Source organism: Gastrolobium bilobum, unplaced genomic scaffold (assembly GCF_033153095.1).
Source record: "Gastrolobium bilobum isolate Gb01-03AN ecotype WA unplaced genomic scaffold, APGP_CSIRO_Gbil_v1 utg23400, whole genome shotgun sequence".
Classification (NCBI taxonomy): Eukaryota; Viridiplantae; Streptophyta; class Magnoliopsida; order Fabales; family Fabaceae; genus Gastrolobium; species Gastrolobium bilobum.
Genome location: NW_026895820.1, coordinates 105,618 through 128,851, shown reverse-complemented (window position 1 = coordinate 128,851; position 23,234 = coordinate 105,618). Strand labels below are relative to the sequence as shown.

At 33.2% G+C, this 23,234-nt stretch overlaps 3 protein-coding genes across 7 annotated transcripts; 2 read left to right on the top strand and 1 right to left on the bottom strand.

Moving 5' to 3' along the window:
- The first annotated feature begins 2,027 nt into the window (after window positions 1–2,027).
- Window positions 2,028–6,172, top strand: LOC133296209 (probable beta-D-xylosidase 7). Its single transcript, XM_061495157.1, has 6 exons — window positions 2,028–2,441; window positions 2,536–2,835; window positions 3,411–3,580; window positions 3,787–3,884; window positions 4,579–5,352; window positions 5,583–6,172. The coding sequence occupies exons 1-6, from the start codon at window positions 2,034–2,036 to the stop codon at window positions 6,170–6,172; spliced, it is 2,340 nt and encodes a 779-aa protein (XP_061351141.1). The 5' UTR covers window positions 2,028–2,033.
- A 4,514-nt stretch (window positions 6,173–10,686) lies between these two features.
- On the top strand, window positions 10,687–17,576 carry LOC133296204 (uncharacterized). Of its 5 annotated transcripts, none has more exons than XM_061495151.1 (6): window positions 10,687–10,808; window positions 14,813–14,906; window positions 15,053–15,229; window positions 15,659–15,757; window positions 16,070–16,312; window positions 16,947–17,575. In XM_061495151.1, the coding sequence occupies exons 2-6, from the start codon at window positions 14,832–14,834 to the stop codon at window positions 17,352–17,354; spliced, it is 1,002 nt and encodes a 333-aa protein (XP_061351135.1). In that variant the 5' UTR covers window positions 10,687–10,808; window positions 14,813–14,831; the 3' UTR covers window positions 17,355–17,575. The 5 variants fall into 5 exon arrangements, with proteins under 5 accessions (XP_061351135.1, XP_061351134.1, XP_061351133.1 ...); XM_061495150.1 differs by having other exon boundaries at window positions 10,695–10,808; window positions 14,793–14,906; XM_061495149.1 differs by lacking the exon at window positions 10,687–10,808 and adding an exon at window positions 11,432–11,649 and having other exon boundaries at window positions 14,793–14,906; window positions 16,947–17,576.
- A 1,134-nt stretch (window positions 17,577–18,710) lies between these two features.
- Window positions 18,711–22,579, bottom strand: LOC133296212 (2,3-bisphosphoglycerate-dependent phosphoglycerate mutase 1-like). Its single transcript, XM_061495162.1, has 10 exons — window positions 22,367–22,579; window positions 22,211–22,278; window positions 21,655–21,892; window positions 21,279–21,502; window positions 20,826–20,944; window positions 20,574–20,730; window positions 20,052–20,153; window positions 19,842–19,961; window positions 19,087–19,141; window positions 18,711–18,969 (listed from the first exon to the last, which is right to left on the bottom strand). The coding sequence occupies exons 3-9, from the start codon at window positions 21,887–21,889 to the stop codon at window positions 19,097–19,099; spliced, it is 1,002 nt and encodes a 333-aa protein (XP_061351146.1). The 5' UTR covers window positions 21,890–21,892; window positions 22,211–22,278; window positions 22,367–22,579; the 3' UTR covers window positions 18,711–18,969; window positions 19,087–19,096.
- Window positions 22,580–23,234: the final 655 nt, after the last annotated feature.

Genomic DNA, 23,234 nt, shown 5'->3' with positions numbered 1-23,234 from the left:
ATCAATATGCTAATCTCAAAAGTATCTTATTTATAAATACCTAAGAAAATCTTTAAATCCAAGATTAATATAATAATCTTTTAACTAGACAGCCGTGTATTTAATAGATAACAACTCAAAACAACTTACCTTGAAATTTCGGGGCAAAATCACGCCTCTGCCACATACCCTGCAATCATATTGCTAGATTTGATTAGTTTAGACTTTCTTCAACTCAAACAGGTGAAAGATCACACACACACACACATCCGTGTATTTAATACATAATAACTGAAAACAACTTACCTTGAAATTTCGGGGCAAAATCATGCCTCTGCCCACATACCCTGCAATCATATTGCTAGATTTGATTAGTTTAGACTTTCTTCAACTCAAACAAGTGAAAGATCACATACACACACTATATAAATATAAATATATATATATATGGGGTACGTGCTCACATGTAATCTGAATCAGGGATTCGTTGAGTCATTCACTCATTTGTAAGAATCGGCAATTTGCAATTTTTTGCAAATTAGAGTCTTTGTGGCATCATGCAAATCCTAGTGCAGATGATACAGTAAATAATGTCAACTTGTGTAACAGTACCAGGCAAAAGTAGTAAACCTTCCCTGTACTTGATATGGGATCTGCAACTTCTACGACTTTTAACAAAACATAGTAAGAGGCACCATTTCTTAGAGATAGTGACAGCAATTTCACCACCCGTCTCCCTCAGCTAGGCCCTCAGACAGTTGCTATAACAAATATACGAACACTGTCATAAGAGAGCATTTTTAAATCTTTCTAAATCCTTAACCATTTAATTTAACCATATTTCTAAATATTTCTCAAAGAGCATTTTTAACTATTAATTTAAAAGTGATAAAAAAAAGTAAGAATAAAATTTAATGGTAAGATTTATGCTGGAGTAAGAATCAGTCTTCCAGAGGAATATATAAGAAAGTTTTCAATATTTTTTACGAAATATATATACTTATAAATACTTATACTATTTTATGGGTAATACTTTTCTTATGTTACATAAGAAAAATATTATCTCCTACACTCATATTTTTCAAATAAATTCCATAATAATTTTTTTTTCAATTTCAACTTTTTTCTCTCTTTTATTTATTGTGAACGTAGAATATAATAATTTTCTTATGTAATATAAGAAAGTATTACACTTATTTTATGTTAATATAACTTTTATAACATATTTACAATAAATATCCAATTATTCTCTATATAGTTAATCTTTAATTTTGTGTCGTATTCTAAAGGGTAGTGGATGTATTATAACTAAATGTTCAAAGACAAAAAGCATTTTTCACTTTTTGTGCGGCGAACAATCCTTCTTTAGTTCTTTCATTATTAATCATGGTTAGTTACGGTTAGTTCTCTTATATTAAAAACAATGGGGGTATTGGCAATTTGTTTAGAAGAGCAAAGATTTCCTCATAGGTAAGAACCCTTTCTTTGAATCCCTTCTTTCACATAGCAAGGAAGATGCTTATAAAAGGACTTTTGCAAAAAATTCAGAAGATTCGTTCTGATCAAGCACGCCACAATAGTCTCGATACGTCGTCAGATATGGTCACGCACGTGATCATGCTACCAAGTTTAGTATTCATCTAAATAAAATAAAACATAAGTCTCCAAATAATCAACTCAACTTAAAAATTGTCTTCACAATTTCATAACTAAAATTAATCCTAGCTAGATTGAAATTTTTATCATGGATTTGTTTTTTTCTTATTAGAAAAGAGGTTCAGGAACTAGCGTAGGACAGAGATGGTATGCTAATGTCATGTAAATAAAATATAATTATAAGATAAAAATATTTTTACTTAACACTTTTTTTTAAAGAAATTCAATGTTATATAATTTACGAATGATATATTATACACGAGTGGATTAAAATAAAATAAAATAAAATAAAATCCACGATTGGCAAACTGTGTCTGTAACAGAGCAGTACCTTTTGCTTTATAACAATTACATGCTCTGTTCTGCAATCTGCACTGAACTTCCCATTTCATTACAGCATGGGTCTCTCATCCATTGCCATTACGTTTTTCTCTTTCCTTTTTCTCATTCACCACCACCTCGTTCACGCCGAGTCAACTCAGCCTCCTTATGCTTGTGATGGCTCAAACCCATCAACCAGATCCTTCGTTTTCTGCAATCCCAAGCTTCCCATTTCTCAAAGAGCCAAAGACCTCGTATCACGACTCACATTGGACGAGAAACTCGCCCAACTCGTGAACTCAGCTCCCCCCATTCCCCGACTCGGTATCCCGAGTTACCAGTGGTGGAGCGAAGCATTGCACGGTGTTGCCGACGCTGGTCCTGGCATCAGATTCAATGGCACAATCAAATCCGCAACCAGCTTCCCTCAAGTTATTCTCACTGCTGCTTCCTTCGATCCCAACCTCTGGTATCAAATTAGTAAGGTCAGTTCACTCCATTTTTTTTGCTCTTCTAAAATGGTTGCTATTTATAAGTTTATGAATAATAACGTGTGTGTGTGTGTGTGTGTACGTGAAGGCTATTGGAAGAGAAGCTAGAGCAGTGTATAATGCTGGGCAAGCTATGGGGATGACGTTTTGGGCTCCAAACATAAACATTTTCAGGGACCCCAGATGGGGGAGGGGGCAAGAGACAGCTGGTGAAGACCCTACGGTGAATGCCAAATATGCTGTAGCGTTTGTGAGAGGGCTTCAAGGTGATTCATTTCATGGAGGGAAACTTGGAGAGCGTCTTCAAGCTTCAGCTTGTTGCAAGCACTTTACTGCTTATGATTTGGACAATTGGAATGGCGTGGATCGCTTCGTCTTCGATGCTCGCGTAAGTGTGTTAAGAATCTTTGTGTGTTAATGCCATTGGCTTTTAGTTTAGTTTAATCTGCTGGGCTCGTTTTTTTAGTAATTTGCTTTGTTAATTGTTGGTTTGTGCCGTCAATGAATGTTTGAAACATTGAACCATAATGTCATGTCTTGTGTTCTTTGCTCTGCTACTCTTAAATCTAGGCAGTGTGTGTGTGTGCGTGTTTTTTTTTTTGTTTAAATAATTGTACATTGGATTCTTTTTAATTGTAGTTGTGGTGCGGCTAAGTGCTTTACTCTTTATCATTCTTTACTGAATAGTTTGCTGTCAAATTGTGTGCTTTTGTTTCTATTAATTTTTTAGTGTACTTCACTGATTTAGCATCTATGTTCTTTAAGAATTAAGACTTAGATAATTATTTTATACCTGCTAAAATATATGTGAAAACACAGATATACTTATGATTCTATGTATGACCTTCTCGTTACTTTTTGATGTTTAAGGTTTAAGATTATTGATGTGATGCTATATGTTGTTACTGTTTACTTCCTGTCTTTTTGCCATTTTCTGAATTCTTGAAATCCTTTATGATTCAGGTCACTTTGCAAGATTTGGCGGACACCTATCAGCCTCCATTTCAGAGTTGTATACAACAAGGACGAGCCAGTGGGATAATGTGTGCTTACAACCGTGTCAATGGGGTCCCAAACTGTGCAGATTTCAATCTATTAACCAAAACCGCAAGAAAACAGTGGAATTTCGATGGGTATATTAGCTTTTCTCTTTTTGAAGCAATGGTTTTACTGGCCAAGACACTTCACTTCTTTTTTTATTTTTTTGGTGAAACCTCTTTTTCAATTTGACCGTTTTACGTTTTCCCCCTTTCTTTTTGAAGCTACCGATTTCACCGGAATGAGAGAGTGACACATTACTTTTATCTTAATACCAACGTTTTTTGTTGTAAAATATCAGGTATATTACGTCTGATTGTGGAGCAGTTGATATCATACACGATAAGCAAGGTTATGCAAAAACAGCAGAGGACGCTGTAGCCGATGTCCTTAGGGCAGGTATAGTGGGACTTTGCCCAATCCTCTCTTCTTTATCTGTATATTTTGTTTCTTTGTTTATGCGATTATCATAGAATATTAATAAATCTTTATACAAATGAAATCACAATGTCCAAGGGGTAATTATCCAATCATATCAAAGTTCTCAATACATGATGCTTTTTTCACTTGGTTTGGTCGGTGTACTTTCTTTGTCAATATTCCTAGCAAAGTCATATACTCATATGGTTTGGCCCACACTTCCATTTGGTCCCCACATATGCCTGCTTGTCTTAACCTAATCTCTCACTATCAGTCATCAAGGTCCTTTCTGGCAGTAAGCATATAATTGCAATATCAAGTCCAAAAATTCACGACTGGACTCCACTTTTGAGTCATGGATTGGGCTATGTGCTATTTCCTTGCATAATATTTAAGGTAGAAAAACGCTTGAATCTTGCATAATATCTAGTTCTACATCTATCGTTGGGCCTGAACACAAACAAAAAAATAAAAGAAGAAAACATACGGTTCCCTAAATTCATAGAGTAAAATTTTTACCCATGTTTTTATTACACCACTATGATATGCGAGGATTGATCCCCTATTATACATGGATTGGACCATGCACACTATCAAAGTGGTGTTTGAACAACATAACTCTAGATTTTGATGGAACTTGATGATTGACTGATTGTGTTATCAAAATTTGCAGGGATGGATGTGGAGTGTGGTGATTACATGAATAAGCATGCTAAATCAGCAGTGTTACAGAAAAAAGTACCTATATATCAAATTGACCGTGCCCTTCAGAATCTGTTCTCTATTAGAATGAGGCTAGGCCTATTTGATGGAAATCCTGCCAAGCTCACATTTGGCACGATTGGTCCCAATCAAGTTTGTACCAAACAAAACCTTCAACTAGCTCTTGAAGCTTCAAGGAATGGCATTGTCCTTTTGAAGAACACTGCCTCACTACTCCCACTTCCAAAGACAAACCCCAGTATTTCCCTTGCATTGATAGGCCCCAATGCCAATGCTTCATCGCTAGCTGTTCTAGGAAACTATTATGGCCGTCCTTGCAAATTGGTGACGCTATTGCAAGGCTTTCAGCACTATGCTAAGAACACCATTTATCATCCTGGTTGTAATGATGGACCACAGTGTTCTTCTGCTCAAATAGACCAGGCAGTGGAAGTAGCAAAAAAAGTGGATTATGTGGTGCTGGTTATGGGATTGGATCAAAGTCAAGAGAGGGAATCACATGATCGCGATCACCTAGACTTGCCAGGCAAGCAACAAGAACTCATCAATAGCGTTGCCAAAGCTTCTAAGAAACCAGTTATTTTGGTCCTCATGTGTGGAGGCCCTATAGATATCACCTCAGCTAAGTTTGACAAGAAAATTGGAGGCATCTTGTGGGCTGGTTATCCAGGGGAACTTGGAGGAATGGCCCTGGCCCAAATTATCTTTGGTGACTATAACCCAGGTGAATTTTCTTCAATACTTTCATCCATCAACAATTAAGCACACATAAGGAGAGGGAAAAAAGCTAATCACTAAACACTACATGTATTTAAAAGACTTTTGAGTAATAATTCTTGATCCACTCTTTCTAATGCATTTTTTTATTATTAAATAAATCTAATATGAGTCTCACTAAATATTTTCACAAGTATATTTTCCTAAAACATTATTACTCAAATGGGTGCAATGCAGGAGGAAGACTACCACTTACATGGTACTCAAGAGATTTCATCAGAGTACCAATGACAGACATGAGAATGAGAGCTGATCCAGCATCAGGCTATCCTGGGAGAACATACAGATTTTACACAGGTCCAAAGGTGTATGAATTTGGCTACGGCCTAAGCTACTCAAATTATTCCTATGAGTTCGTTTCTGTCACACAGAACAATCTTCACTTAAATCAATCATCTACTCATTTGATGGTTGAGAATTCTGAAACCATCCGTTACAAACTGGTTTCGGAGTTGGGTGAAGAAACATGCCAAAGCATGTCGGTCTCAGTCACTATGGGAGTTAAAAATCATGGAAGCATGGTGGGGAAGCATCCAGTATTGCTGTTTATGAAGCAAGGTAAACAGCGAAATGGAAATCCAATGAAACAGTTGGTGGGTTTTCAAAGTGTGAAGCTAGATGCAGGGGAGAGTGCTCAAGTAGGATTTGAGGTAAGCCCTTGTGAGCATCTTAGCATAGCAAACGAGGGTGGTTCAAAGGTGATACAAGAGGGGTCTTATTTATTGCTTGTGGGGGACCTAGAGTACCCAATAAATATCACTCTTTGATGTAATGTAACCTGCTTATGAAATCGAAAGCTCGTTACGCTTTACGGATTCTGAGACTAATAAATGTGTTTTGATTTTTGATTTGACTCCTGGCCCATCCTTATACACATTAATGAAAAAAATCAATATCATTATTTTCTTAAAAAAATCAAACCGAATTTATCTATGATGACGATGTGTAAAACTATTTTGAATATATTATTTGGTTTACTATTTCAATCTTATCTCAATTTAAAAATGTTTAGGTAATCTACAGTACTTGCAAGTTATATTATAAATATAGATAGATAGATAGATGCAAATCCAGATCTGCTCCACAAAGTTCAAACTTGGTGGGCAGGCTTCAAGTTCAAACTTTGAAATTTATAATTTGGCGTTTGGGCGCAACTGATCGAATTGAAAATGCGTCAATTATTGGGATGGGATACGACTTTGCTCAATTGGACAGCTAAATTCGTTCTTTTTGCTTACAGTTTTGTTCAAGGAATACAAATAATCAGAGATGAGAACTTACACAATGTAACTCTGGTCTCGTATATATCTTCTTATACCTATTATTTTTATTAGATTAATATTTCTGATGTTATAAAAAACAATTTCATTTCTTATACAGATATGAAATTGTGTGAAGCTAATATAAGGTCATATAAAGAGAAGAAAGAAAGAAAAATATAGTCCACATATTTTTACGTGTGTAGGTGATAAATTTATCTTTTATAACGTGAGAAATATTAACCCTCTATTTATTTACATTTAATTTCTGTGATTACTAAATTAAAACCATTAAATGTCTAATAATAAATATAAAACTTACAATTGATTTTAGGCCGAATGGCCGTTTGTAATCTTTCAAACGCAAAAACAAACAAGCTCTCCGACAGTGAAAATAACACCAAACGGCTTCCAGCTCAATTCCTGCTTAACGTGATTGTGCAATACTTCTCCGTCAAATTGGGAAATATCTTTTATTAAAAGGGCGTTTCTTACGCGGGATTTTTGGAGATTCTTGAAAAATTAAATTTTTTTAAATTTTTAATTTTCAGATATTATCGTAAATTGAAGGTAAAATCATATTTTTAAAAATTGAGATTTCTGGACAAAAAAAAATTTCTCCTCTACTAAACGCCGGAACATAGAAAGATCTGGTGTTCTCTCTCAGAACACATATTTTTTTTTTTTATCCTCGTTATTTTCGCTCTTCCTATTTTTATCAGGGGACCACCGAGCAGAATAAATGATTTCATCAAATTGGCTTCTTTTCATTCATCCACATTTACTAATTAATTTATGGGCATTACTTTTCTGTTGTAACGAGAGAAAAGTTAAAAAAAAAAGAACCCACATATTAAATAAAAAAAAGTACTAAGAAAATGGATGTAAAAAGAGCAAGTGAGAAAATAATTTCCGTTTATTTATTTAAAACTTTGCAAATATTTACGCCTTGGGGATGTTTTTCAATAGTGTAAGCAAATAATGATATTAGTAAGTGAAATATTATATTTTGACCGATATACGTCTTTTTACTTAAATAATTGGTCAAATACCTTCATTTATTTTATTTTTATTTTATTTCGATACGGTATTAATTTCTTTATTGAGTATGTATCTATCTCCTCCTTAAATAGAATATAAGCCAAAACAAATTTTTTTTAACCTATATTAAGTAAGGAATTAAATTATTTACATAAAACCATATTTTAATTTGAATCCCTGAATAATTATGTATAAAAATTCTTGAATAATTTTATATATATATATATTTTAAATAATTTAATTAGTATGAAAATTTTACACTAATATTTGATAAAATTTTAATGCATCATTATTTATTATTTTTATTTTAATTAATAAACACACAATATGATAAAAAATAATAATGTGTTAAAATATAAGTGTAAATTTTTTTTCACCAATAATATATATTGATTAAACTATTCTGTTTTTTTTTTAAAAAAACTCTTCAAATAATATGGTTTTTTGTTTTTTTATTTCTATTTAATAGACTTTTTCAATTACAATAAATAAAAAATAAAAAACAGAGACTTTTTCATCCACATTCAATTCAAACTTATGCTCGTTCCATTCCAATTATATGACATATTTCGCGTTGGAATGACCGAATGACAATACCTCACCATTCCAATTAATTGTTAACTTATTCAAATAAATATAGAAAAAAATGTTTATTATTTTAAATGACATAACTTATATCTTTTTACTCTAACAAAGAAGTGAGACCCATATTTTTATTTTTATTTTGTCAACTCTCTCTTCTCTTTTATCTATTTCTTTCTCTCTCTTAAAATGACACAACTTTATATTTTTTAAAATAACGCACATTTTTTCCATAAATATAACAAAAGGACAATATCATAGAGGTAGGAAATATTAAGGCGGTGCAATGCCGCTACTACCCTATTATATTGGTATTGTTTTCTTTTTTTATTTGACGTGGCTACGAGTATAAACAGGCTGGTTGAGTTATATTTTGGCTTAAAATATTAGATTTGTGTAAATTATTTGAGGTTTGACTTGATCTATTAACTATATATAAACCTAAATTATAAATTTAGTCTGTCTTGTATTTAAAATTTAAAAGTCTTAGCCTAGGCAGCTTAAGTCTATTAGATATTTAATAATTAAAAAAATATTATTTTACTATTTAAAATTAGAAAAGTTATACTTATAACTTTGTTTTTATAACCTCTTATAACCATATTTTAACACTGTTGATTTCCGTCAATCACCTGTTATGATTTTCGCAAATTAAAATCATTAATTAATTATTAGTTCACAATAAATGATAACTGTTGATTGACGGAAATCAACGTTGTTAAGATATGGTTGTAAAAAAAAAAAGTTGTAAGTATAACCTTTCTCATTTAAAATTATTAAAATAATAAATTTAGTTATTTTATTAAAATAAAAGAAAAATGTGTATCATTTTAAAGAATACAAAGTTGTGTCTTTTTAAGTTAGAGAAAGAGATAAATCATGGAGAGAGTGGGTAAATTTTTTTTTTTTAAAGATATGGATCTTATTTCTTTAGGAGAGTGAAATAATATAAGATGTGTCATTTAAAATGACACATTTTTTTTTCTTAAAAATAAATAATATAATGTAAATCAACCTGTAGATTTATAAGTTTGTATATAAAAGAAAATTTATCATCTATTTTTTACATAAAATTTTAAAAAACTTGAGCATACTTTATTTAACTATATGTATAGGCCGAGCCTACTACTCCGATTAGACTACTTGACCGAACAATGTTATTCCTTATTTAAGTTATTAAATTTGTGATGTACCAAAAAAACAAAAAAAGTTATTAAATTTGCGCTAATGTCTTAACCAAGAAAAAAAAAATTAAAATACTTCTAGATCGCAATACATTTGCCCCGCGATAACGTCCTGCATGACTAAAATTCTAGAAGCTAGGTTTGATTTCTCCTCCCCAAAGTGAAATACAAAGAAATATACGTTATTTCACGCGACAAAAATTATTCTTATTTTCATTAAAAAATAAAAGCTGCATGGATTTTTTTTGTGTCCTTTTCTTTCGAGCAAGCAAAATAGAAAAGCAAAACAACCATTGAATAATTTGTTGAAACAAAAAACAAAGACATTTTATTAATGCTTTATTTTTGGGTAATAAACATTTCTTCAAATAAATACTAAAATGGGAAGTTTTTTTAATAAAAATATTTAATTAATACAATTATAGATGGAAAGTGATAGAGGTATTTATTAACCGATCCAAACTGATTCAAACCGCGGTGACCGAACCGAAAAATCGATAGTCGAATAAATCGAAAATCGAAAAAAATCACAAATTTTAATTGGATTGGATCGGTTTTTAAATTGATTGATGAAAATCGATCCAATCTAAATCGATCTAATATATTAATTCTTCTCTACCTACTTGGGTCTTTCCCCAATCATAATCCAAAAATTTCTAAACCTGTGATTCATTAACCCATTAACTAAACTCAAGAAAAAAATTTAATCACATCTCATCCACAAAATTTCATCTGCGTAGAGCTTTATATCTCATTGTCCAAAAAAAAAAAAACTATGTTATCCATGCTTTTGTATTTCAATTTTTTTTTTACAAAATCCAATATATAAAAGATTTTATTTGAACCATATTCACGAAACAAATTTTAGGATTTTCAAAAAATCGAAAATCGATCCAATTCAAACTGAAAAAAATTGGATTGGATCGAATCGGATTTAAAAAAAAATTCAAACCGAATGAATAATTACATGATCAAACCAAAAAATTTAGATTAAATAATTTTTACTTCCAAAATCGATCTAATCCAGATCGCGAAGAGTACTAATTAAATAAACTCCACCACATCCCACTACTGTTACTTAAAAATATAAGAGAGTTTAAAATGTGTTTGTTATTGGTTTGTTTCCACGTGGGGCGATCACATGGACACAGTTCTAGATCACACAGTGTGGATGCAGATAAATATTAGAATCAGAATCAGAATCACCATCGCTCTCTCCAAAACCATTGTTATCTCTTAGTTTCATCTTATTGAGCATTGCGAGAAAGAAGAGGGTTGACTTTTCCAATTTCCCTCTTACCAGCTCCGACACAATCGGGCGCCAAACGTTGGATCAGGTGAGCCAACAACGTTCTTAGCTTTGTTCATTTCCCGTTCGTTGTTTCGATTCTCTGTCCTTGTTTTCTCCGAATTTCATTCCTGTTGTTATGTTGACTACGTTCTTTTAGCGCCTATTCAAATCCTACATTTGCTCCCCAATTGCCTCTGCCATTCTCCATTTAAAATCCATTTGCCACAAATGCCTGGGTCCTGTGATAGATGTGGCCATTAATCAATTATATTAATCTTATGTGGATTTTCTTCTCTGAACCCTGGCTATGACTATGAGACTATGGGTCCATTTCGATAGTGATTTGTGTTTTAGAAATTCGCCTCTATATTTAACTCAAAGACAACATTACCTTTTTTTTTTTATACAAGACAAGATTAATTTTGTGTGTGTGTTTTGCGCAACTATAACGGATTCATTAATAATTGAGGGCTATTTATTTATTTATTATTGTTTGGTGGTTGAGGGCTATTTTCCATAGATGCATAAAAGACCAAGTTTGTTACTGTCTCAAACAGTATTTTAAAAATCAAATGGATATTCAACCGGTTAAATTTGTGGCTAATGTTTGATTGAATCATGGTTGAAACGGATAATGTTTAGACAGGAAAAATAGCTGCTTCACAGTCCAACCAGTCTAGCTCAACCAGATTCGGTCCAATCTTTAAAACATTGATCTCAAGCTCAAATTTTTTTTTAAATCCATCGATTGAGAAGTTTTCTGAACCGTGAAAGAGCAACAACTGGTACTCCTAAGAAGCATACTCTTCTTTATTACTTCAAAATATCTGTCGTACCTGTAACATATGCTATTCATACACCCTGGGATAATTTTTGTACAAAAACAGGTGAGATATCATGAGAATTTGATAAATGTTAGTCTTCTATTGTGTCTGAAATGATTATTGCTGAAAATAAAAACTATTTTCTCCACTCTACCCCTTGATTGTGGAATTTCCCAAGTATTATTTTTTATTTATGATGTGTTATGATGATTTTAGATTTTTTGTTTTATAAAATGATATATGTAATTTTTAATATATATGTTATGTGTATCTTGCCAGATTCATATCCTTGCCAACCTAGTTGGGAACTTGGGATGCTTAGCACTTTACTCTGGCCTGATTGTGTGCTATATTCATATCCTAATTTTAAAAGAAACACAGGATCCCCATGTCATACTGGTATCATATTTGATACTCATATCCGTATACATGCATCATAGTATTAAACTTTTTGAAGAGCGGAAATAACATTTATTTTTCCCGACTACGATGCACCGACACTTCAAAAAACCTAACGTGTCGTATCTGACACCTACCGACACGCGTTGCAGAGACTCAAAAAAGGGTTCAAAGGTTGCGTTGCGTTTTTAGTTCCAACTATTAGATTCGTTGGATTATGATTACGATTTTATTGAGTTTAATATAAGTATGTGTGATATCTTATGTTTCTTTGCAAAATTGATGGGTATTATATGTTTAGATTCATTTTTTGTTAAATTATTGGATATTAAATATAATATACACTTATAAATTACAAATATTATTTAATAGCAAAATGTTTCTTAACGTGTTGAAATCTAATATTTTTTAGAATTAACGTGTCGGAGTGTCGTGTCGTATCCTGTGTCCCGTGTCGATATTCTTGAAGCCGATTGTGCTCTACCTGGTCTTTACTGTGTGAAACCTAAATTAAGGTCTTCTCTATCAAGACCTTTCTTGAGCCTGCGGTGGATGATTTATGTTGCCTTTAGTAGCCGCTGGCTTATGAAGAAATATGAAGTAAAATATTGGTTTTTTAAAATTTTAGGAAGCAAAATGTACCAAGGGCTTGTAAGGGCAAGGCATTTAATTTTAACTGATGGGGGGGGGGCTATTAGTAGGGGTGAAACTGGGCCGGGCCGGCCTACGGCTCGGCCTACATCAGGCTAGACTTGACCTAGTATAATTTGTATAATAGGCCGGGCTCGGGCCTTAAAAAAGCCTGTTTAATAAAAAAGGCCGTAGGTCCACTTTCAAAAGGCCGGGCCTATAAGCCTACAGACCGGCCTATATTGTACTATTTATTTTAAATAAAATAAAATAAAATAGAGTAAGTATGCCTTGAAGAAAAAAAAAAGATATAAATTTAATCAATTGCAATTATTTATAACTTAATCATATTCAATTATATTTTAATAGAAATCTTTATTTCTTATATAAGAGGAACCAACATCTCAACATGTTAGATTGTGTATATGAATATATTAAAAAAATTTTGGCAGAGGTTATACTTACTACAAACATCATGATGTGTTTGTTGGATTCATGTAGTTATTTTAATTTACATAGTATGGATTTGTTTGTTGGATCTGATGAAATATATGTTATTTAATTTGAGCATTTTGCTTTTGAAAATGACTTAAATGCATATTGTATTAGTTTTGTTATGATTCATGATTCTGTTTGGACGTTGAAATTATGATTTTTGGTGTAGCAACAGAATTTGAGTACTTTGTAAAGTTGATTCATGGTTCTGCTTGAAAGTTAAAAATTAACAGGCTAACAGGCCAAGTCAGGCCATTTGTTTTTTTCATAAACGGGCCAAACCAGGCTAACAGTTAGACTCATACTAGGCTTGGGCCGGGCCAAATTGAAATTTTTTGACGTAGGGTTAGGCTTTTCGGGACAAAGCTCAGCCCAGCCCACTTTCACCCCTAGCTATTAGCACCCTAAATTTCTTATTTGATTTTCAAAATCCTCTCTAAAACTTTTAATTGCAATTTTCTAAATTTTCCTTAATCAATGTGAATAAACAGATTGGAATTTGATTAATGAGGACTTGACTTTATTATAAAAAATAAATCATAAAAATTTAGAAAAATGTAATTCAAAGTTAAGTAGTAGGTAGTGTGAATAGACAATTAGAGTGCCAATAGTCCCACCCTTACTTGATCTACATTTTCTCAATGGCAAAGTTTTAATCCCACTTTTCTGTGTTCTGGATATTCAGATGGTACCATTTGCTTTATGTTGCACAGGATATAACTTGCCAGTTGGAAATAAAACAAATGTGAACTGCTAGTGAAATGTCAAGCTTCATAAAATAATTTTGAATCTAAGTTTGATTCCATTCTTTTCAAATCATGTTGAATTGATTCTAAACCCATCTGAATCACTGGTATCTGTAACCCTTTTAATCCATATGTGTGTTTAATGAAATCTATTATCTTCCAAAATCACTGGTATCTGTAACCCTTTTAATCCATATGTGTGTTTAATGAAATCTATTATCTTCCAAGGTTCTTTATTTAATTTTATTGTTAATTGGTGATACTTTCCCTCTATGATGACAAGATATAATATGAAGCTTTGTCTTAATTACTATATTTTGTTGTTTCATGCTTTCTGGCATGGGTGGACTAGGAAAATTAGTTTAGGGGTGCATCCATCATATATATATTAACAAAGTTTTAGCAGAATAATACCTAATATATGGACAACATTTTCAGCTTGGGGGCTGTGGTCTCCCCCTCTTCTTTCCCCCCTCTCTTTCCCTGTGAAAAAAATAAAATAAAATAAAAAAAATGCGTCAATGTAGTTCTGCCCCTTCTTTCTGGGTTTTAGTTCTTTGTTTTGACCCCTAAGTTTTTTATGGATAAAACCATTACTAATCAACCTCTAATCTATTTTTTTTAATAAATAAACTAACTAACCTAAGTGGCTATAAATGAGTGCCAACATTTCAGCCAAAAAGCCAAGTTGAAAACTATCTCCGATGAATTCACATTAGCCCCTTCAAAGTTTAGCTGGCATAATTTCACTGAATGGTATCTATATTGTTGATATTATAGTTAGTTATCTCTACAGCTTGTAAGCATATGATAATTACAGCTTGTCTGCATACTGAGCTATTGGATAAAAATCTAGCGTTGTTCTACCTTTCTGTTATACTGTAATTATTTAGAAGATAAGTGATTACTTATATAAATAGGTATTGACTTTTGCAGTTTTCATTGTTGGCTTTTAGTGTCTCTGCACTGATCAACATGAGTGTGGATCTAAAGAAAACTGCCTCTAACGGCCATGAGAAAATCTTGATATCACAAGAACAGCAGGCACAGGTATGTGTAGTAATTATGATTTCCTGGTATATCCATAAAGATACATATATTCTCACCTTGTTCTGAGACTTGGCATTTGAAAATATTAAACTGCAATGCTTTTAGTTAAGGAGCATTGTGAGCTTTATTAATATGCTTCTTTTCAGATCAATGAGGTTAGAAGGTTAATAGGGCCACTGTCCGGCAAGGCACCAATTTATTGTTCTGATGCATCCATCTCAAGGTATTTAAGGGCACGAAACTGGAATGTCAAGAAGGCAGCTAAAATGTTGAAGCAGACCCTAAAATGGAGAGAAGAATACAAGCCAGAAGAGATCCGCTGGGTGAGTGACTGTCTTTCTTCATTTTATTCATATGACTTTTGAGACATACTGCGTAGTTGGGATGTGTCCTTGTCTTTGTTGCTATTGCCTATATAACTAGGTTAAGATGGTTTAAGCTGGGTATTTGTCCTGCATCTATTCCCTTGTTCACACCCCTCTCTTAGATTAATTGAGGGTAGGCCTGGGTAAACTTTAATTGTTCTCAATCGGATCCACCGTCCTTGATTTGGCTATATCTGATTGATATTCTACCAACCAACAACTGAATAGCGTATTGGTCTTAAGACTTATTAACTGAATTCAGTTAAACCAAATTAATTACTGACTCAACCGGATTGTTTGTGATCTTGAATGTTAGGTCAAACTATCACAGTTTCTTATAATATCTTCTGGTAAAAGTTGTTTGATGTGTATTTTTTGTTGATGCAGGAAGATGTTGCTCATGAAGCAGAGACGGGGAAGATCTATAGATCAAGTTATACCGACAAGCATGGGAGAACAGTCCTTGTTATGAGACCTGGTCGCCAGGTATCTTCTGAAAATCTTTTCCAACATCTGTCATGACTATCTAAGTCTGATGTTTAGGTTGGACTTGGAATAAGTGAAAATGGAAGAATGAGAATGAGGGAAGTATTTAGAATATATTTTGCCCGACTACCTTGTCAGGTTTCATTTCTACCATTTAAACATCTGGAAAACACTCCTTTACTCCCTGCTTTGACATTGATGTCAGATTTAAGAGATTATGCCCGCATTACTTGTTAAAATCTTATTTATTGTTGATCTTGTAGAGGAAAGTCATCCATGTTTCTAGTTTTTTCTTCTTTATTTGGAATTCAGAACTCGAAGTCAACAAAAGGACAGATTAAGTATTTGGTATACTGCATGGAGAATGCTATTTTGAATCTTCCGCCAGAACAGGAACAGATGGTCTGGCTGATTGATTTTCAGGGATTCAATTTGTCAAATATATCAGTCAAGGTGACACGTGAAACTGCCCATGTATTACAAGAACATTATCCGGAACGACTGGGTCTGGCAATACTGTACAATCCACCTAAGTTCTTCGAACCATTCTTCACGGTAACTAAATAAAAGCTTTTCTATTCTGACACATCATACTTCAATATCTTCTTGCTGGTGTTTTTATAAGCACGTGGCTTTGCTTAGGCAATATATGATTTATCTGCATTGACTTTATGGATTGTTAAATGAAGCTGCAAGTTGATGATGTGATGCTGACTATTTTAGATTCTATGCCAGAATAAGTCCAAAAATGAGTTTCATTCTTAAGGAACTTTTAATGTTTCATGCATATTTGAGCCTCGAGATGAGATTGAAATCAAAGTGCACTTGGTACAGAATTGAAGCGCTGGTTCCAAGCTCCTTTCTTTTTTCTTTTTTTCATTTGTGTAGGTGTGTGATGGACTGGATCCAAGTTTTAATCTTTCATCATTTCATTTTTTTATTTCTCGAACCTGTCAATTTACGTATAAAAAGGCAGTAAGGACACTAAAAAGTCATAAGTATCCAATTCAATTTACTTTTTCACTTTGCTTCTTGAATCAGAATCTACTTACTGGTTTCTTGAACTGCATGGCAATGTGGGAAATTTATAGTTTTTCCTCCTAACTAGTGCATTTTTTTTTTTGCTGCTAATAATTCTGATCATTAATCTCCTACCATTTTGTGATGAAAAAAATATGTGTTGCTGCAGATGGTAAAGCCCATATTAGAGCCTAAGACCTATAATAAAGTCAAGTTCGGTTACTCTGACGACCAGAACACTAAAAAGATTATGGAGGATTTGTTTGATTTGGATCGTGTTGAAACTGCATTCGGTGGGAAAGATGATACAGGATTTGACATTAGCAGATATGCTGAGAAAATGAAAGAGGATGACAAGAAGATTCCCTCTTTCTGGACAAGGGAAAACTCTCCATCATCAGTCCCAAACAATGTTCCTTCTTTAGATTCCATTAGGTTAGACGCCGATTCTGATGCTTCTGACAATGAGAAAATAGACGGTTCACCCGAACCTGGGATGGATCCGGAGATCATTAACCCTGATCAGAATAGCTTGGTTAATCAAGGGGATAGAAATGCTAGTGCGGATATGCATTAGAGTGAGAAATTACGTACCTGAGTTCCTTTTTTCACGAGTGCATAGTTAACTGTAATGTAACAGGATGCTGTGACATTCTTGTTTGAAATTTAGAATCAAGAGACTTTTTGTTAACTAAATGTTGATTTACAGATGATTTTACCTTGAGGATTGAAGCTTCTGACCGATAGAACGGGAATGGAATGCTTGCTTTGGCATCAACTAGTCTTTTGCTTCTCGTGATTTATAATGTTTGTCTCTTTTCCTCCCTTATGGATGCATTGATTGGTTATTTTTAGTTATTTATAGCAAGCATGTCCATCTTCCCCGTCAACCAACTGCATACATGGATAGGGTTTCATGTTTTATAACATCCAGGCCGCTGTGCTTGCACTTTCATTTTTCTTCACCCAAATTCAGTTTTAGACTTTAATATTTGTTTTTAAAACAAAAGTGTAATTTATAATGAATGCGATTTTCAGCTGCTTAGATATCTTCCCACGGAAGAAGAAGATCATTAAGTAATCCATTGAAATGTTTGGGTGATAGAAATGGTTCTCTTTCCCTCAAAGGGGTATAGTATGTGATCTATAAGGTAAAAGTATGAACTTAAGCTCAATAGAGTTATTGTGAGTAGTAATCAGGGGAAATGTGATGACACGGTGGCTCTATGAGGTGATATGCTAATAAGCTCTCTGCTATGAGGAAGGTGTCTCCTCAATGGCTGAATGGGAGTATATATAGATAGAAAAGTTTTTTCAATGATGAGTGAGAAAATGAGCTATAATTATTTTGCTGTTGTGGACTGCATTAGGTATAAGGCAATCACTCTTATCTGATGCTGTAAGGTTTGTTGTATCAGGAAGTGAGATTCTATGAGATAAAAGTTTAAAAGTATCGCCTTAGGAATCCATAGGGTGGTGTTTGGTATATAATTTTTTTTTGGAATCCCGAGAAAGTGGGATGAGGAAAATTATTTTCTTATGTTTGATAAGAGGAAGAGTAAAGATAATTCCGGAAAAAAATGTCTAAAAAATAGATGAGGATTCTCTCCATGCCCTCCTCGGGTTTTTTTCTTTTACTGCAACATTATACGCAAAATTGAAAAAATAAAATAAAAATGAAGATATTATTATTACTGCAATGCAGGGTTCTAAAATTACTGCTTGCATTTATGTAATTATTTTACTTTCCTAATTTTTAACACTGGAAGACCAAGATTCATGTGAATCCTCATTGTAAATGGAAGGAGGAGCAAATAAAGATGTGCAAGAGGAGTGGTTTGGGATGAGCAATAAGTTTCTATAATAAAACATTTCTGGATATCCAGTAAAATTCACATAACAATTCGTTTACAATTAAAGTAATGGACGTGAAAGCATTTCTATAAGATTCAATGATTCATCTACAATAGGCACATGGAAGCATCTACTCCTTCACCATATGAGAACAATGCTGAAGAGGGGAGCTGGTATTCCAACCCACCAGTTCGAAACTCTGCTAAATATCCAAAGAATCAAGCTACGGGGCATGCTCAAATTTTCATGGTATCTAATTATAATATTGATAACATCTAGTTTTTCCCCTTATTATGTGACTTTACTATAATGCTGCTGATTAATGCATGATGTATTCCCTGAAACAAAGACAATAAAATGAAATAAAAATATAAAAGAGGAAAAAGAAGAAGAAGAATGTATACTAACAGAGAAGCATAAACAGAAGAAATGAAGCAGTGAGTGTATATACTAACCTAAAAAACATTATTGGAACATATCATCCAACCTCTGCCTGTAAAGAGCCAAACCCTGTGACCAAGTATTAACATTGTCAGGCCTTGCAGACTTTAGTTAAAAAGAAGATTTTAAGAATGAAGTGTGGAACTTAATTTTAACATCAAAATAGAGCATGAATCCAATTAGTAGATAATTGATGACTAACAATAAATAGATCAGAGTTCCCAAGTAGTGTGGAAATACCTATATACTCAGTTAGTTTTGTTCCCGTTTAACAAAGTTCGGAGTTTGAGGAACAAATGCATTTTTCTTTCTGGTATGAGAAGAAGTCTGAAATTTTAATCAAAATTTCTACCCTGCTTATTCAGTTATTAATATTTATAGGATCAGGTACTTACTACCCATGCCAACTAATCACACTAGTTGAAGCCAAAGGAAATGTTTTAATGAGGGATATCATCTGGTCAATGTGTAACAACTTTCTATCAGTATTATATTTATCTTTGAAATTTTTAAAAAAGAAACATGGAAGCTAAATATTTTGGCAAGAAAGAAAAAAGTGCTTAACAAGCTGGTAAATTTAAACTATAGCCCTCAGTAATGGAACTATTTCGAACTTCTATTCTTTCTATCTATTTCTAGCGGACTGTCAGTATCATTTTAGCATTCCATGCAACAGATTTCAATGCTAATATTAAAACTTCTTTAATACCAAAACAACCATCATCTTAGCAAAATGGGATAAAATATGAAAAGGGATATAACTGCTTACCCTAGTATAGGCATAAACTCCAGCTTCAGTTGGTCCTGTGGGACTCCCCCTCCTCATGAATCTTCCTTCTTTGAAAATATAAAGCATTGGAATTCCAGTTGACAATTCTAAACTAATAACCTGTCAAAAGATGAAAGAAAAGAAAAATCACTGAACTATTTAGTGTTATGTGCACATAAGAGTCATGATAGTTCTGAATACTCCAACCACCTCTTGGGAAGTTAATTTGTCAAGATACATGATAATAGATCTCAGTGAATTCCCGTGGGCTGCAATCATAACATTCTTTCCAGATAAAAGTTGAGGTTCAATCTGCACCATAACGTCAATGGAATCAGTTCCATACAGATGATATACAGTCACTTCATCCTTCAAGACTGGAGTTTTATGTTACTACTACCAACCATACCAGAAATTTGACCATAAAAACACATATTGAATACTTCCTCTGCAACACATGCAGGCTTGAAGCAACATGTCCCATTAAACATCAAATAAATATGAAAGTATCACAAACTTATAAAATGGAAATATGGAGTGGAGAGGACCATCTACTGTAAAGATTCACAAAACTTTTCTGGAAACCTTAATATCAATCTTGACACACTTAACACTGACTTGTTAGTTATATTAATGATAGAACATGTAGAACACTATAGCATAAAAGGAAAAAACAGATTTATAATAAGTTTATATTTATATAAATACACAAAAAACTAAATCACCACATACTTGGTCTCTAAAATAGGCCACTGCCCTTTGAGCACACATTTCCAAGCTTTCACCATTTGGAGGAGGTATGTCATAACTTCGGCGCCACTCATGGACTTGTTCTTTCCCATATTTATCTGCTGTTTCTTGCTTATTGAGACCCTGTAGCTCCCCATACCTAATAATGATAACAATTATTGAGACCCTGTAGCTCCCCACTCAAGGTTGTAAAGGAGGAGTGGAAAACATTGAAAATGGGAAAAAGATTACTACATTCTTTCATTTAGTTGCCAAGATGCTATGACTGGAATCGATCGTTTTTTTGTTTCTTCACTAAAAACTTGACTCCATTCCCTTGCTTGTTCACTCTCATTGTGCATTATGATAGGCACCTGCAGGAAGATTGGTCATTACTAATTTAAAAAATGGCGTTGAATACTATATTGCAGCAAATGAACATATTTCTTCAAATGGTGTAACCTACAGGCCAATACAGTACAGCATACATCATCAGAAATAAATATCGCATAACCTGTCAAATTTTTTTATTCTTTTCTGGATTATGGTAACTGTGAAAATAACTTAATTTCCCCTGTCTTTACTCATAAGCAATGGTTTTTGGGAGCATGTCATGCTTACTAATATGTCCTATACTTTCCAAGTAAAAACTAATCAGAGATATTGTGTCACTTTTGACACCCAAAGATAGTTGTGCATTCATGTTACCTTCCTACGACGATGCTGTGTCATGGCAAGCATGGCTGTCATTTGTGCACGAATTAAAGCAGATGTAAATATGACATCCACAGGAATACTGCTAATTCTTTTGCCAGCTTCAATTGCCTCGTCTATGCCCTTCTTGCTCAGTGGGACATCAACACAACCTGTGAATAAGTTCTTTTCATTCCACAATGACTCACCATGTCGAATAAGGATCAAAGCAGCCTCATCTGAGTATAAACATATTGAAAAGCTGTTAGATAACATCCAATTTTGACAACTTCAACTCCTTAAATGTTGCAATCAACTAAAACTCGGTGAATCCAACTTCAAGATACAATCCATAACAATGATTGTCAATAGACAGCAGAGTTTGTCTTACTTGATTTTTTGTTAGTGTCACTAGTATTGCTTCTTGAAGGGGATAACACTGTATCAACCACTGAAGTTTGAGAAGCTGAAGATCGAATTACACTAAAATTCTTCTTGCCAGAGCGATTATCCTTTGTCACCACTCTTACTAAATTGTTCCGAAGCTTTTGTTGATGACTAAAATTGTTGAGATAGGAACGGGATTGAAAAGTCCCCAAAGCCCGGTGATATACTTCAGTAGCCATTGTCTGAAAAATAAACAAGTGCTGAAGGCAATGACACTTAGTGCTAGCGAATTCATAATCAAGACAAGGGATGCATCTAGAGATTTATTTGTCCATTGAAGTTTCAAGATGTACCCTCAATGTTTGAATCAAGGAAACAAAAAACTCAGCAAGCACATACGTGCTTAGAAGACATGTTGATCAATGCCAAAAATAACGGGAAAAAAATAAACTTTAGGAAAAATAAAACATTTCCCACTACTCAAAAAATAAAATATGCAGATCTACGAGGAAGAATACAAAAATCAAGATGAAAACAGATAAGACCAAAAAAAAAAAAACCTTCTATTTTCGAAATGAAAGTGAGCGTGATTCAGATTACCCTCCCTGCAGCAATTAACCGAAGAAAACTGCAAGACCAATATACATTATAGTCAATATGGGAAAGTGGAAAGAGTATACTATACTATACTATAATAGGCACGAGTATTTGTTTACCTGTTTATATAGGGGGTGGTGAGGAAAACGAGGTGGTGGTGGAAGCAATGCAGGGTTTATACTTAAAACGAGAGATTCTAAGGAAGAAGAAGATGACGGAGTTACAGAAGCTGCTTTATTCACTCCAAACAACGAACTGATGAAAGAAAAAGATGTCGATTATTGAGAGGGAAAAAGCGTTATTATTTATTAGTATTTGTGTGACGACTCAAACTGGAATAACAGAAGAGTCAATCTAATGACACAGAAGAAGTAGCTGTTTGATTTGGTTTTGTGGCCAAAAGTCACATCTAAACAGCTTACGACAATTTATGTAGTTCGATAAAAACCAAGAGTGCTGCCACAATTCGCAAGCACAATAATCCAAGCTTTATAACTGTAGTGCCTACCTACTACCAGTATTTTCTGCTCCACCTGTCTATTTAATACTGACTAAAGAAATAAATTCTATAAATTCAAGAACCAATTTGTACACATAATTATTAGGAACTAAACTATAACTGAAGAATAATGTACTAAGTTGCAAATTTACACTAACTTGTTTTAAATGACATAAACTTACGTCATTTTAAAAGAGAGATAATCATAAAAAGATATAGATTTTACTTAAAAAAATAAAATAAAAATGTGGATTTGCTTTTATGTTTATCTCTCTGTTAAAAGAATCTATGTTTATGTTCTTTAAAAGTACACACATTTTTTCTATAAATATTACCCACAAATTTTCTTTAAACAAACTATAATGCTAAATATTAGGAATTTTGTTTGATAAATAAATAAAGGCATAATAAATTTTTTTTATTGTGATACCGAATTTGATAGGTAATTTGTTAATAATTAAGAATTAATTAATAAATTACGCTCAATA

Excerpts from the sequence above, each read along its gene's own strand:
- LOC133296209 (XM_061495157.1), top strand. The coding sequence starts at position 2,034 with ATGGGTCTCTCATCCATTGCCATTACGTTTTTCTCTTTCCTTTTTCTC. Across the intron at positions 3,581-3,786 it reads AAACAGTGGAATTTCGATGG|GTATATTACGTCTGATTGTG; the intron begins GTATATTAGCTT and ends GTAAAATATCAG. Across the intron at positions 5,353-5,582 it reads CTTTGGTGACTATAACCCAG|GAGGAAGACTACCACTTACA; the intron begins GTGAATTTTCTT and ends GGTGCAATGCAG.
- LOC133296204 (XM_061495149.1), top strand. The coding sequence starts at position 11,608 with ATGCTATTCATACACCCTGGGATAATTTTTGTACAAAAACAG. Across the intron at positions 11,650-14,792 it reads TAATTTTTGTACAAAAACAG|TTTTCATTGTTGGCTTTTAG; the intron begins GTGAGATATCAT and ends TGACTTTTGCAG. Across the intron at positions 14,907-15,052 it reads CACAAGAACAGCAGGCACAG|ATCAATGAGGTTAGAAGGTT; the intron begins GTATGTGTAGTA and ends GCTTCTTTTCAG.
- LOC133296212 (XM_061495162.1), bottom strand. The coding sequence starts at position 21,889 with ATGGCTACTGAAGTATATCACCGGGCTTTGGGGACTTTTCAATCCCGT. Across the intron at positions 20,154-20,573 it reads TGGCCTATTTTAGAGACCAA|ATTGAACCTCAACTTTTATC; the intron begins GTATGTGGTGAT and ends GTTATGGTGCAG. Across the intron at positions 19,962-20,051 it reads ACAAATTAACTTCCCAAGAG|GTTATTAGTTTAGAATTGTC; the intron begins GTGGTTGGAGTA and ends ATCTTTTGACAG.